The following is a 12,454-nucleotide window of genomic DNA, read 5'->3' as shown; positions in this document are numbered from 1 at the left end:
AGCTGCAGTCACTATTCTGCTGTTAGTTCATGTCTTATCCTCCAGAGCTGCAGTCACTATTCTGCTGTTATTTCATGTCTTATCTTCCAGAGCTGCAGTCACTATTCTTCTGTTACATCACGTCTTATCCTCCAGAGCTGCAGTCACTATTCTGCTGTTACATCATGCCTTATCCCCCAGTCACCTCCAGAGCTGCAGTCACTATTCTGCTGTTACATCCTGTCTTATCCTCCAGAGCTGCAGTCACTATTTTTATTATTCATTTTTATAGCGCCATTTATTCCATGGCGCTTTACATGTGAAATACGGGGCAAATATAGACAAATACATTAAACATGAGCACAAACAATTGACACGGGTACATAAGGAGGGAGGACCCTGCCCGCGAGGGCTCACAGTCTGCAGGGGATGGGTGATGATACACTAGGAGAGGGCAGAGCTGGTTTGGCGGCGGTTCAGTAGGTTCAGGATCACTGCAGGCTTGTCGGAAGAGGTGAGTCTTCAGGTTCTTTTTGAAAGTTTCTATGGTAGGCGAGAGTCTGATGTGCAGGGGTAGAGAGTTCCAGAGTATGGGGGAAGCACAAGAGAAGTCTTGGATGCGGTTGTGGGAAGAAGAGATGAGAGGGGAGTAGAGAAGGAGGTCTTGAGAGCATCAGAGGTTGCGTGTTGGTAGGTACCGGGAGATCATGTCACAGATGTATGGAGGAGATAGGTTGTGGATGGCTTCGTAGGTCATTTCGAGGGTTTTGAACTGGAGTCTCTGGGCGATAGGAAGCCAGTGAAGGGCTTGGCATAGGGGAGAGGCTGGGGAATAACGGGGAGACAGGTAGATTAGTCGAGCAGCAGAGTGTAGGATGGATTGGAGTGGTGCCAGAGTGCTAGAGGGGACTCCAGAGAGTAGGAGGTTGCAGTAGTCGAGGCGGGAGATGATAAGGGCATGTACTAGTGTTTTTGTGGTGTCACGGTCAAGGAATGCGCGGATCCGGGAAATGTTTTTGAGTTTGAGGCGGCAGGAGGAGGCAAGGGCTTGGATATGTGGCTTGAAAGAGAGGGCAGAGTCGAGGATCACCCCGAGGCACCGGGCGTGTGGGACTGGGGAAAGTGAGCAGCCATTGACATTGATGGATAGGTCTGGTGGAGGGGTAGAGTGAGATGGGGGAAAGATGATGAATTCTGTTTTGTCCATGTTCAGTTGTAGAAAGCGAGCAGAAAAGAAGGCTGAAATAGCAGACAGACAGTGCGGGATTTTGGTAAGTAAGGAGGTGAGGTCAGGTCCGGATAGGTAGATCTGCGTGTCATCAGCATAGAGATGGTACTGCATACCGTGGGATTCTATGAGCTGTCCCAGACCGAAGGTGTAGATGGAGAAGAGTAGGGGTCCTAGAACAGAGCCTTGAGGAACACCGACTGACAAGGGGCAAGGTGAGGAGGTGGTGTGGCGGAGGGAGACACTGAATGTCCGATCTGTCAGATATGATGAGATCCAGGAAAGGGCCAAGTCTGTGATGCCAAGAGATGAGAGGATTTGTAGCAGAAGGGAGTGGTCCAGTGTCAAAGGCAGAAGACAGGTCCAGGAGGAGGACAGAGTAGTGTCGCTTGTTCCTGGCAGTTAGTAGGTCATTGGTGACTTTAGTTAGGGCAGTTTCAGTTGAGTGATGGGAACGGAAGCCAGATTGTAATCGATCAAAGAGGGAGCAGGAGGAGAGGTGAGAGGACAGTTCAAGATGGATGTGTTGTTCCAGCAATTTGGAGGCATAAGGAAGAAGAGATATCGGGCGATAGCTAGACACAGAGGATGGGTCGAGGGAGGGCTTTTTGAGGATGGGTGTGATCTTGGCATGTTTGAAGGATGAGGGGAAGACACCTGTTGTGAGTGAGAGGTTGGAGAGGTGCGTTAGGGTTGGGATGAAGACCGTGGAAAGGTTAGGGATGAGGTGGGATGGGAGCGGGTCGAGCGTGCAGGTGGTGAGGTGTGATCTTGACAGGAGGGTGGAGAGCTGATCTTCTGTCATGGTGAAGCTGATTTTGGAGCAGTGGTGAGCAGCTAAGAGGGGCAGTGGGCGCTGTGGGCCAAAGCTTTCTCTGATCGTATCGATCTTCTGTTTAAAGAAAGAGGCAAAGTCTTCAGCAGAAATGAGAGGGGAGGGAGGGGGTGCAGAGTAGAGAATTGAAAGTGTTGAAAAGCTGTTTAGGGTTGTGAGACAGGGAGGATATGAGAAGTTTGTTTTGCGGCAGTGAGCGCGGACTTGAAGCTGGCGAGGGACTGCTTGTATGCGGTGAAGTGGTCAGCAGAGCGGGATCGCTTCCATCTTCGCTCAGCGATCCTGGAAGCCCGTCTCAGTTCTTTAGTCAGGCTGGTCAGCCAGGGCTGCCTGTTGACTGTACAAGTTTTACTATGCATGAGCGGGGCGGCCGAATTGAGTGTTGCTGTTATTGTGGCGTTATAAAAAGCAGCAGCAGCATCTGTGTCATGAAGGGAGGCTATGTCGGTAAGAGGGACTCAGAGAGTGATTGTAAGTTGAGATGTTTGAGATTTCTGCGAGGAAGTTCGTGGAGTGGGGGTTGCATACTAGGAGAGGAGAGGGAAGAGAATGTCAGTAGGTTGTGGTCAGACAGGGGGAGGGGTGAGTTAGTGAGATTAGTAAGGGAGCAGAGGCGGGTGAAGACGAGGTCCAGCGTGTGGCCATCTTTGTGAGTGGCCTCAGAGGACCATTGAGTGAGGCCAAAGGAGGCAGTCAGTGATAAAAGTTTAGAGGCAGCTGAGGTGGAAGTGTCAATCGGGATGTTGAAATCACCCATGATGATAGTGGGGATGTCAACAGAGAGGAAATGAAGTAGCCATGTGGTGAAGTGGTCGAGAAAGGTGGAGATGGCTAGTTCTGGGGGGCGGTAGATTACAGCCAGCTGGAGGTTGGAGGGGGAATAGATGCGGATGGAGTGCACCTCAAATGAGGGAAGAGTAGCGGAGGGTGGTAGCGGGATTGGAGTGAAGGAGCAGGTGTCGGACAGGAGCAAGCCAACTCCTCCACGTTTGTTGGTGGAGCGAGAGATGTGAGAGAGGTGGAGACCGCCGTAGGAAAGCACAGCTGGAGAGGCTGAGTCAGAGGGGGTGAGCCAGGTTTCCGTGATGCCAAGGAAGGAGTTTGTTGGTGATGAAGAGGTCATGGATAAATGGCAGTTTGTTGCAGACGGAGCGTGCGTTCCATAGTGCTCCAGGTAAGGGGACCAGGGGAGTGGGGGCTGGATGAATGGGTATGAGGTTGTCATGGTTGGGAAAACGTGCGGAGGATCGAGGTAGGGGGTTAGAAATGAGTGTGGGGATGTGTTGAGGTGGGCCGGGATTTGGGGATACATCACCGGCAATGAGGAGTAGCAGACAGAGCGTTAGAAGGTGGGAGCAAGATAGGACATGATGTGGCCGTGTGTGTCTGGAGAAAAAGGATTGTATGTGGAGGAACAGTTCTGAGGATAAGGTGAGATGGCTGGGGAGGATGGAGGAAGAAATGACTAGTTCCTTACAAGGTGGAGGGATTGCAGGAGATTGTAAGAAGGAAAGTAGTATGGGGGTGAATGAGAAAAGAAACCGAAACATTGTAGTGGTTTGGTGTTCTGTTACCTTCCAGTTAATTCAGTCCAATTCAAATTCATAATTAAAAAGATGTAATTTAAAAGATGGAAGTTAAAAGATGAAATGTAGCAGACACCTGCATGTGAATATATCCCCAGTTAAGGGCAGTCTGCTGTTATTTCATGTCTTATCCTCCAGAGCTGCAGTCACTATTCTGCTGTTACATCGTGTCTCATCCTCCAGAGCTAGTCAGTATTTTGCTGCCAGCTCTCAGGAGCAGTACACTTCTCACTCCTGCAGTGCATTGTGGGAGATACTTTCAGCCCTATACTGAGGTCTATACCCTACGTCTCCCAGCAGAGCAGTGCATTAATGGATGTCCGTGCAGCAACTCCAGCTTCGCTTTGGTTGCAGCTCTGGTTGCGACTGGAGTGTTCTCACCTACATCTCTCCCGTTAGGTGCCGCGGCGTACTCGGGGGCAGTGACGCACACGCTCTCCACCGCGCTCCTGGTGTTCGAGGCTACGGGTCAGATCGCGCACATGCTCCCAGTCATCCTCTCGGTGCTGATCGCCAACGCTATTGCCCAGAAGTTCCAGCCGTCGTTCTATGACGGGACCATCATTGTGAAGAAGCTGCCGTACCTGCCGCGGATCCGTAACCGTCAGATAAAGTAGGTGGTGCATATACCGGGGACCGTGGGGGTGACGGTGCCGTCTTGTAACCTCCAGCCGCCCCTTCACAGCTCCTACAAGGTGAAGACCCAGGAGTTCATGAGGACGGACATGGAGCTACTGCCCCGAGACGCCGACTTTCACCGCGTCCTGCAGGTCATCACATCCTCCGACGACACAGAGTTCCCGGTGGTGGACAACACGGGTGTGTGAGCCGAGCGGAGCATGGGGTGCAGGACTACAGCTCCCATCATGCCTTGACAGTGTCTGCCGAGAGTTGTAGTCCCAATGCGGGGGGTTGCTAATGTAAACGCCGCACTGAATATTCTCTCAATTTTTCTCCAACAGAAACTCGAGTCTTGGTCGGCACCGTGCAGAGAAGTCGTCTCATCAGCTTCCTGGAGACACACGAGGCCAACCAGGAGCCTGGGGCCCCTGAGCACAAGGTAAGAGGGCACTGTAGAGGCCACACTCTGCACAGACCCTGAACAGGGGCCCCAAGCACGGGGTAAGGCTACGTTCACATTAGCGTTGTGCGCCGCTGCATGCGTCTTGCACCCCTATATTTAACATGGGGGCGCATGGACATGGGTTGCATTTGCGTTTTGTGACGCATGCGTCGCACAGGACGCAGCACGTTGCATTTTTTGTGCGTCCAAAATCAAGCAAAAAAAGGACGCATGCGTCACAAAACGCTGCGTTGTGCATGCGTTCACATTTGCGTTGTGCGTTGCCGATGCTGCGGCACACAACGCAAATGTGAACGTAGCCTAAGAGGGTACCGCAGGGGCCACGCTCTGTGCAGACAAAACCAGGGGCCCCTGAGCACAAAGTAAGAGGATACCGCAAGGGCCACACTGTGCACTGAACCCGGGACCCCTGATCACAAGGTAAGAGGGCACTGTAGGGGCCACACTCTGTACAGACCCTGAACAGGGGCCCCGAGCACGGGGTAAGAGGGCACCGCAGGGGCCACGCTCTGTGCAGACACAACCAGGGGCCCCTGATCACAAAGTAATTGGATACCGCAGGGGCCACACTGTGTGCACTGAACCAGGGGCCCCTGATGACAAGGTAAGAGGATACCGCAGGGGCCACACTGTGCACTGAAAACAGGGGCCCCTGAGCACAAGGTAAGAGGGCACTGTAGGGGCCACACTCTGCACTGAACCAGGGCCCCTGAGCACAAAGTAAGAGGGCAGTGTAGGGGCCACACTCTGTACAGACCCTGAACAGGGGCCCTGAGCACAGAGTAAGGCTACTTTCAGACATAGCGCATTTTTGAGCGCTATTTTGCGGGCGCTTTTCAAAAATGCGCAATGTGATTTTCGTCTGCCGGCAAAGTGAATGAGAAATTCACTTTGCCGTTCAGACACACCGCAAAAAAACGCGGCGCTTTTGTCTGCAAACACGCCGGCGTAAAAAGAATTGACATGTCAATTCTTTACGCAGCGGCGTGTCTGCGTATCCCCATAGGGCCCCATATTACCGTCCACACACAGCGCCTTTGTCCTGGGTGTCGGCGTCTTTGTACGGAGGGGTTGACACCCAGGACCGGACGTGACGTCGGACAGGAAGAGGGAAGCCCCCGCCCCCCAGTGAAGCAGCATGGAGTCCGTGTGTGTGTGTGTGTGTGTGTGCGCGCGTGTGTGTCTGTCCCCATGCGACGCTAGTGCCACCATTGTGCTAAGTCGCCGTATGGGACTACTACTCCCATCCGGTATTAGGATGGGAGAGTTGTCCCTGTGTCCGGCGACTTAGCACAATTGTAAAGTTACACAAAACACCTACACACAATACACATACATGACACACAGTACATACAACATATAACACAGAGTATATACTCACCAACAGCACACTTGTAGGCGAAGCCCTCGATCCTCCAGGAAAAAATCCAAAAATAATAAACCAAATTCATACTCCCTGTCCGCAGAATCCATAAAACGAGTGTCCCACGCCGATCGGCTGCTCTCCGGCGATACACTGCCAGGAGCGAAGCTCCTAGCAGTGTATCGCGTACTGTTCCGGAGTTCAATGACTCCGGCGTCTCGGTTAACAGCAGTACAGCTGCGTTGAACTTTCCCACGCAGCACTGCCGTTAAGCGAGAGTGCCGGGGTCAATGACCGCCGGTAAACTCGCTCGCGCATGCGCAGTGACACACCGACAGGAACTATGGCTCCTGTCAGTGTGTTGCTGCAGCCGTGGAGAGCAGACATATCTCTGGATGTGTCTGTTCTCCATGGAAAATCTTGATACGTGGCACTTAAATATGTGACACGTGGCACTTATACGTGTCACTTAAATACGTGGCACTGAAATACGTGATACGTGGCACTTTGATACGTGGCACGTGCCACTTAAATACGTGGCACTTTGATACGTGGCACGTGGCACTGAAATATGTGGCACATGGCACTTTGATACGTGGCACGTGTCACTTAAACACGTGGCACTGAAATATGTGGCACGTGGCACTGAAATATGTGGCACATGGCACTTTGATACGTGGCACTGAAATATGTGGCACGTGGCACTTTGATACGTGGTACGTGTCACTTAAATACGTGGCACTTTGATACGTGGCACGTGTCACTTAAATACGTGGCACTGAAATATGTGGCACTTTGATACGTGGCACTGAAATATGTGGCACATGGCACTTTGATACGTGGCACTGAAATATGTGGCACGTGGCACTTTTATACGTGGCACTGAAATATGTGGCACGTGGCACTTTGATACGTGGCACGTTGATACGTGGCACTGAAATACGTGATACATGGCACTGAAATACGTGGCACTGAAATACGTGGCACTGAAATACGTGGCACTGAAATACGTGATACGTGGCACTTAAATACGTGGCACTTAAATACGTGGCACTTAAATACGTGGCACTGAAATATGTGGCACTGAAATACGTGGCACTGAAATACGTGATACGTGGCAAAGAAATACGTGGCACTTAAATACGTGGCACTTAGGCTATGTTCACATTTGCGTTGTGCGCCGCATGCGTCCTTTTTTTGATTGATTTTGGACGCAGCAAAAATGCAACTTGCTGCGTCCTCTGCGGCCGGATGCGTGCGCTGCAGTGACGCATACGGCGCAAAACGCAAGTGCGACGCATGTCCATGCGCCCCCATGTTAAATATAGGGGCGCATGACGCATGCGGTGCCCGACGCTGCGGTGCAGACCGCAAATGTGAACGTAGACTTAAATAGCTGGATAGAGCTGGATCCGCGGGCTGTGATCTGGCCTACGCTCAGCACTCTGCGGAGCGCTGTCATTCAAAACACGTCCACTCATTTTGGTGTTTAGTCCCAAAATGGAGGATGGAAGAAGAAAAGGGTTGGACAAGGAAATGACATCATTTCTTTTTTTTTCCCCCCACTGCAGTTAAAGCTTTATTTGTGTCAAACACAGACAATCTGCAGAGAAAACTGCATAAAAAACCGCACTAAAAACCGCATCAAAAACTCACCTGCGTTTTCTGCCAAGAGCTGCGGTTTTTGTCCTGAAAAAAAAGGATTGAAATCAGGATCGTGTGAACATACCCTTACCGTACAGGGTTACGAGGGGGGGCGTCTGACTGACGCCTGCCCTAATAACCTGGGGTTAGTGACAGTGGGGTTAGTAAACCCCAGCTGATGTCTGTTCCGCTTGCTGAGGCGTCTTTGGCTCAAGGCCATTGCAGCTGGCAGAATCGACATGATGTTAACTCCAGTGTGTATTGTATTCTGAGTCATAAAGACAGGAAATGACCTCAATGACTTTTTTTTTTCCTTTTTTTTTTTTTTCAAACAAACTTTATTTTCAGTACACAATGCTGAAAAAAACGCAGCTGCAAAAAACGCAGCAAAAAACGCTGTGTGTGAAAGCAGCTGCGTTTTTTGCCTGCGTAAAAAAACGCAGGTAAAGTAGCAGCAAAATACGCGCGCGTAAAAATACGCAGCAAATATGCTGTGTGTGAAAGTAGCCTTAGAGGGCAGCGCTGGGGCCACGCTCTGTGCAAAAACTGAACCAGGGGCCCCTGAGCACAAGGTAAGAGGACAGCATAGGGGCTTCTGTGAGATGAACTGCAGCTTTGGATGTGACTAGAGTACGATGTGTCCTCTCCGCAGGGTCTGAGTGATGGATTCAGCATTGATCCGGTCACGTTCCAACTGTCGTCCTGGACGTCTTTACACGAGGTGAGGACTCCTGAGATGACGGGAGACATAAACCTCCAGGTGACAACTCCCCACAGGCCCCGTATAAGGCCGGAGACACACTGGTGCGAGAGACGGCCGAGTCTCGCTGGTTAAAAGCAAGCTGTGGCACCTGCATTCCGGAGCGGAGCGTGCGGCTCCATAGCAATACATGGAGCTGCACGCTCAGCTCCGGAATGCAGGTGCCACAGCTTGCTTTTAACCAGCGAGACTCGGCCGTCTCTCGCACCAGTGTGTCTCCGGCCTAACCCTCATCATCCCCCTCCTCAGGCTCATCACCTCTTTGTGCTGCTCAACCTGCAGCAAGCCTTCGTCACAGAGTTCGGGAAGATTGTCGGCTGCGTCACCCGGAAGGAGGTACGTCACCGTCTTTTCTACTTATCAGGAAAGTTTGTGCCCCCCTCTCATCTGTAATGGTGTTAGTGTATGTTTGCAGCTCGCGGGCGCCCCCTGTAGACGCGGTGAGGTTTGCAGCTCGCTGGCGCCCCCTGTAGACGCGGTGAGGTTTGCAGCTTGATGGCGCCCCTTGTAGACGCGGCGAGGTTTGCAGCTTGATGGCGCCCCCTGTAGTTGCGGCGAGGTTTCCAGCTCGCGGGCGCCCCCTGTAGACGCGGTGAGGTTTGCAGCTTGATGGCGCCCCCTGTAGACGTGGCGAGGTTTGCAGCTTGCGGGCGTTCCCTGTAGACGCGGTGAGGTTTGCAGCTCGCGGGCGCCCCCTGTAGATGCGGCAAGGTTTGCAGCTCGCGGGCACCCCCTGTAACCGCGATGAGGTTTGCAGCTCGCGGGCGCCCCCTGTAATCGCAATGAGGTTTGAAGCTCGCAGGCGCCCCCTGTAGTCGCGATGAGGTTTGCAGCTCGCGGGCGCCCCCTGTAGACGCGGCGAGTTTTGCAGCTTGATGGCGCCCCCTGTAGTCGTGGCAAGGTTTGCAGCTCGCGGGCGCCCCCTGTAGACGCGGTGGTTTCCAGCTCGCGGGCGCCCCCTGTAGACGCGGTGAGGTTTGCAGCTCGATGGCGCCCCCTGTAGATGCGGCGAGGTTTGCAGCTTGATGGCACCCCCTGTAGACGTGGCGAGGTTTGCAGCTCACGGCCCCCCCTGTAATCGCGATGAGGTTTGCAGCTCGTGGGCGCCCCCTGTAGACGCGGCAAGTTTTGCAGCTCGCTGGCGCCCCTTGTAGACGCAGCGAGGTTTGCAGCTTGATGGCGTCCCCTGTAGACGTGGCGAGGTTTGCAGCTTGCGGCCGTTCCCTGTAATCGCGATGAGGTTTGCAGCTCGCGGGCGCCCCCTGTAGATGCGGCAAGGTTTGCAGCTCGCGGGCGCCCCCTGTAATCGCGATGAGGTTTGCAGCTCGCGGGCGCCCCCTGTAATCGCGATGAGGTTTGCAGCTTGCGGGCGCCCCCTGTAGACGCGGCGAGGTTTGCAGCTTGCGGGCGCCCCCTGTAGACGCGGCGAGGTTTGCAGCTCACGGGCGCCTCCTGTAGATGCGGCGAGGTTTGCAGCTCGCGGGCCCCCCCCTGTAATCGCGGCGAAGTTTGCAGCTCACGGGCGCCCCCTGTAGACGCGGCGAGTTTTGCAGCTTGATGGCGCCCCCTGTAGTCGCGGCAAGGTTTGCAGCTCGCGGGCGCCCCCTGTAGACGCGGCGAGTTTTGCAGCTTGATGGCGCCCCCTGTAGTCGCGGCAAGGTTTGCATCTCGTGGGCGCCCCCTGTAGATGCAGTGACGGATATTTCCTATTTCAGATGAGGACAGCCATTGAGAATCTGGCAAACCCAAAATGAAGCCGCTGGAGCTGGAGGTCCGGGATCGACACCTCAGAAACCTGGAGCCTCCAGAGCGCAGAACTCGAAGGTGATGAGTGGAGAAAAGACCAAGCTGCTTGTTACTGCACAAGAACCACAACTCCCATCAGGCTCTTCCGTAACTTTCCAGAAACTTTGTGTTTCAGTCCTTCATCAGTGAATCTGGATCTTGTTCAGTCTGAGATCCTGGCCGGGGCCCAGCTGAATGATCAGATCCCTGAGGGCCGGTACAATGGGTCCGATTGTAACCAGGCCGGAAGAATGTTTCCTTCCACTGACACTAAGCGCCGGTCCTGAACACGGAAAGAAACTGCAGAACCTTGTATTCTAGAAAGACTGAAATTCATCTGCAGAAGACTGAGCGTAATGATCCACCCCCCTGAGGATGTTGTAATGATCCAGCCCAGAGTCTTATGATGCAGATCCCTGTCTGCGGCTGTGGGATCTGGTCCTCACCTCTGACACCGTTCTCAGTGGATTCACTTAGGGAAGATGTGGGATCTCATTTGATCTCCCTGTAATGAGAAGAGTTCACCATCTCATTTATTTTCTATACCAGTCGCTGGATGCAGCCTGCAGTGTAAAGCATGGACGTATTCCTGATGGTTGGTATTGAAGGTCAGCTTTTTAATTCTCATTGCCATGGAGCGATGTCCAGTCCTCGGTGACGGCCAATCTTCACCTCTGCATGTAGCATCTGTGGCCGGACATCCTGGAGGCCTCGGGCTTTCACTCAGCCTCATATGATGTCATAAGTGAGGACCGGACGCCGGACCAGGGCTGTGAGAGGCGCATTGCTCATCCCTAGCCGCCGTGTTCACATATACATGTAAATTCTTATTCTTTTCTCATCCAGTCGCTCTACAAATTATACATCAGTAACACAAGATACAGATTAGAGGGTAAATCGAATAGCAAAAACAACCCTCCTTTACAGTGCAGCCTGCATCCAGAAACACATTCCACACAAGTGACGTCTACTATGACCTGCACCCGATCATCCTCCGAGGTCCCCTCCTCACCCGCACCCAATCACTCTCCGAGGACGCCTCCTCACCCGCACCCGATCGTCCTCCGAGGACGCCTCCTCAACCGCACCCGATCGTCCTCCGAGGACGCCTCCTCACCCGCACCCGATCGTCCTCCGAGGACGCCTCCTCACCCGCACCCGATCGTCCTCCGAGGACGCCTCCTCACCCGCACCCGATCGTCCTCCGAGGACGCCTCCTCATCTGCACCCGATAATTCTCGGGGTCCTGCGTTTTCAATGGTAGTGATAAGTGTCACATTTTGCTCGGATTGCTGCACGTACGACGGATAAAGGTTTTGTATTATTACTTGTCATGTGATTATTGAGGACGATTGTGTGATATTACCACTTATCACAACATCAAAATTCTCTGTGTCACAGATAATATACAGCAGGGAGAGGAGTGCAGCAGAGACAGCAGTAGAAATCGCACATCATTGTAGTACGCGATACAGCCACTAGTCTGCACATATAATCGTCCCATCACTGCAGTACCGGTTATAGCCAGCAGATGTCACTAGTCTACCCATGTCTTCTTATTACTGTAGTACTGGTTGCAGCCACCAGATGTCACTAGTCTGCACATGTAATAGTCCCATCTCTGCAGTACCGGTTACAGTCACCAGATGTCACTAGTTCCCTCACAGATAATGTTGCTCAGATCTCTGCTTGCTGTCAGCGAATTTGGACTCTTATGGTTTTTACTCTGCATGAAATTGTTCAGTATCTTAGTTTTCTACCACATATTGTACTGATCTGCCCTGGACTAGTCCGCAGCTGACCAATAATATCCAGAATGCACATTCCTCAGTGTAAATCTCAGCTCTCCTAGTAACTGCTACCGGCACTGATACACTGCAGCCAAACTCTCAGGACAGGAGACAGATTTGTCTTCAGGGTATGTGTCCACGTTCAGGATTGCATCAGGATTTGGTCAGGATTTTACATCAGTATTTGTAAGCCAAAACCAGGAGTGGGTGATAAATGCAGAATTGGTGCATGTGTTTCTATTATACTTTTCCTCTAATTGTTCCACTCCTGGTTTTGGCTTACAAATACTGATGGAAAATCCTGATGCAATCCTGAACTTGGACACATACCCTTAGTTTACAAAGAGTTTTTCAGACTGATAGATAGTGACAAAGCCTCAGCTGTGAGGTCAGAGCGCTG

The 12,454-nt window shown here is 52.5% G+C and overlaps 1 protein-coding gene across 2 annotated transcripts in view; it reads left to right on the top strand.

Moving 5' to 3' along the window:
- LOC143770612 (chloride channel protein ClC-Kb-like) overlaps positions 1–11,591 on the top strand; it is a 78,943-nt gene extending 67,352 nt beyond the window's left edge. For both annotated transcript variants that reach the window (XM_077260415.1, XM_077260414.1), the window contains exons 15-20: positions 4,028–4,241; positions 4,314–4,447; positions 4,591–4,688; positions 8,372–8,440; positions 8,729–8,815; positions 10,195–11,591. In XM_077260415.1, coding sequence (XP_077116530.1) covers positions 4,028–4,241; positions 4,314–4,447; positions 4,591–4,688; positions 8,372–8,440; positions 8,729–8,815; positions 10,195–10,233 — 641 coding nt within the window. In that variant the 3' untranslated portion in view covers positions 10,234–11,591. The remainder of the gene's footprint in view (positions 1–4,027; positions 4,242–4,313; positions 4,448–4,590; positions 4,689–8,371; positions 8,441–8,728; positions 8,816–10,194) is intronic.
- Positions 11,592–12,454: the final 863 nt, after the last annotated feature.

The sequence above is a fragment of the Ranitomeya variabilis genome, chromosome 4, assembly GCF_051348905.1.
Source record: "Ranitomeya variabilis isolate aRanVar5 chromosome 4, aRanVar5.hap1, whole genome shotgun sequence".
In the NCBI taxonomy this organism is placed as follows: domain Eukaryota; kingdom Metazoa; phylum Chordata; class Amphibia; order Anura; family Dendrobatidae; genus Ranitomeya; species Ranitomeya variabilis.
Note: the sequence above shows the minus strand (reverse complement) of the source record. Positions and strands in the feature narration are given on the sequence as shown.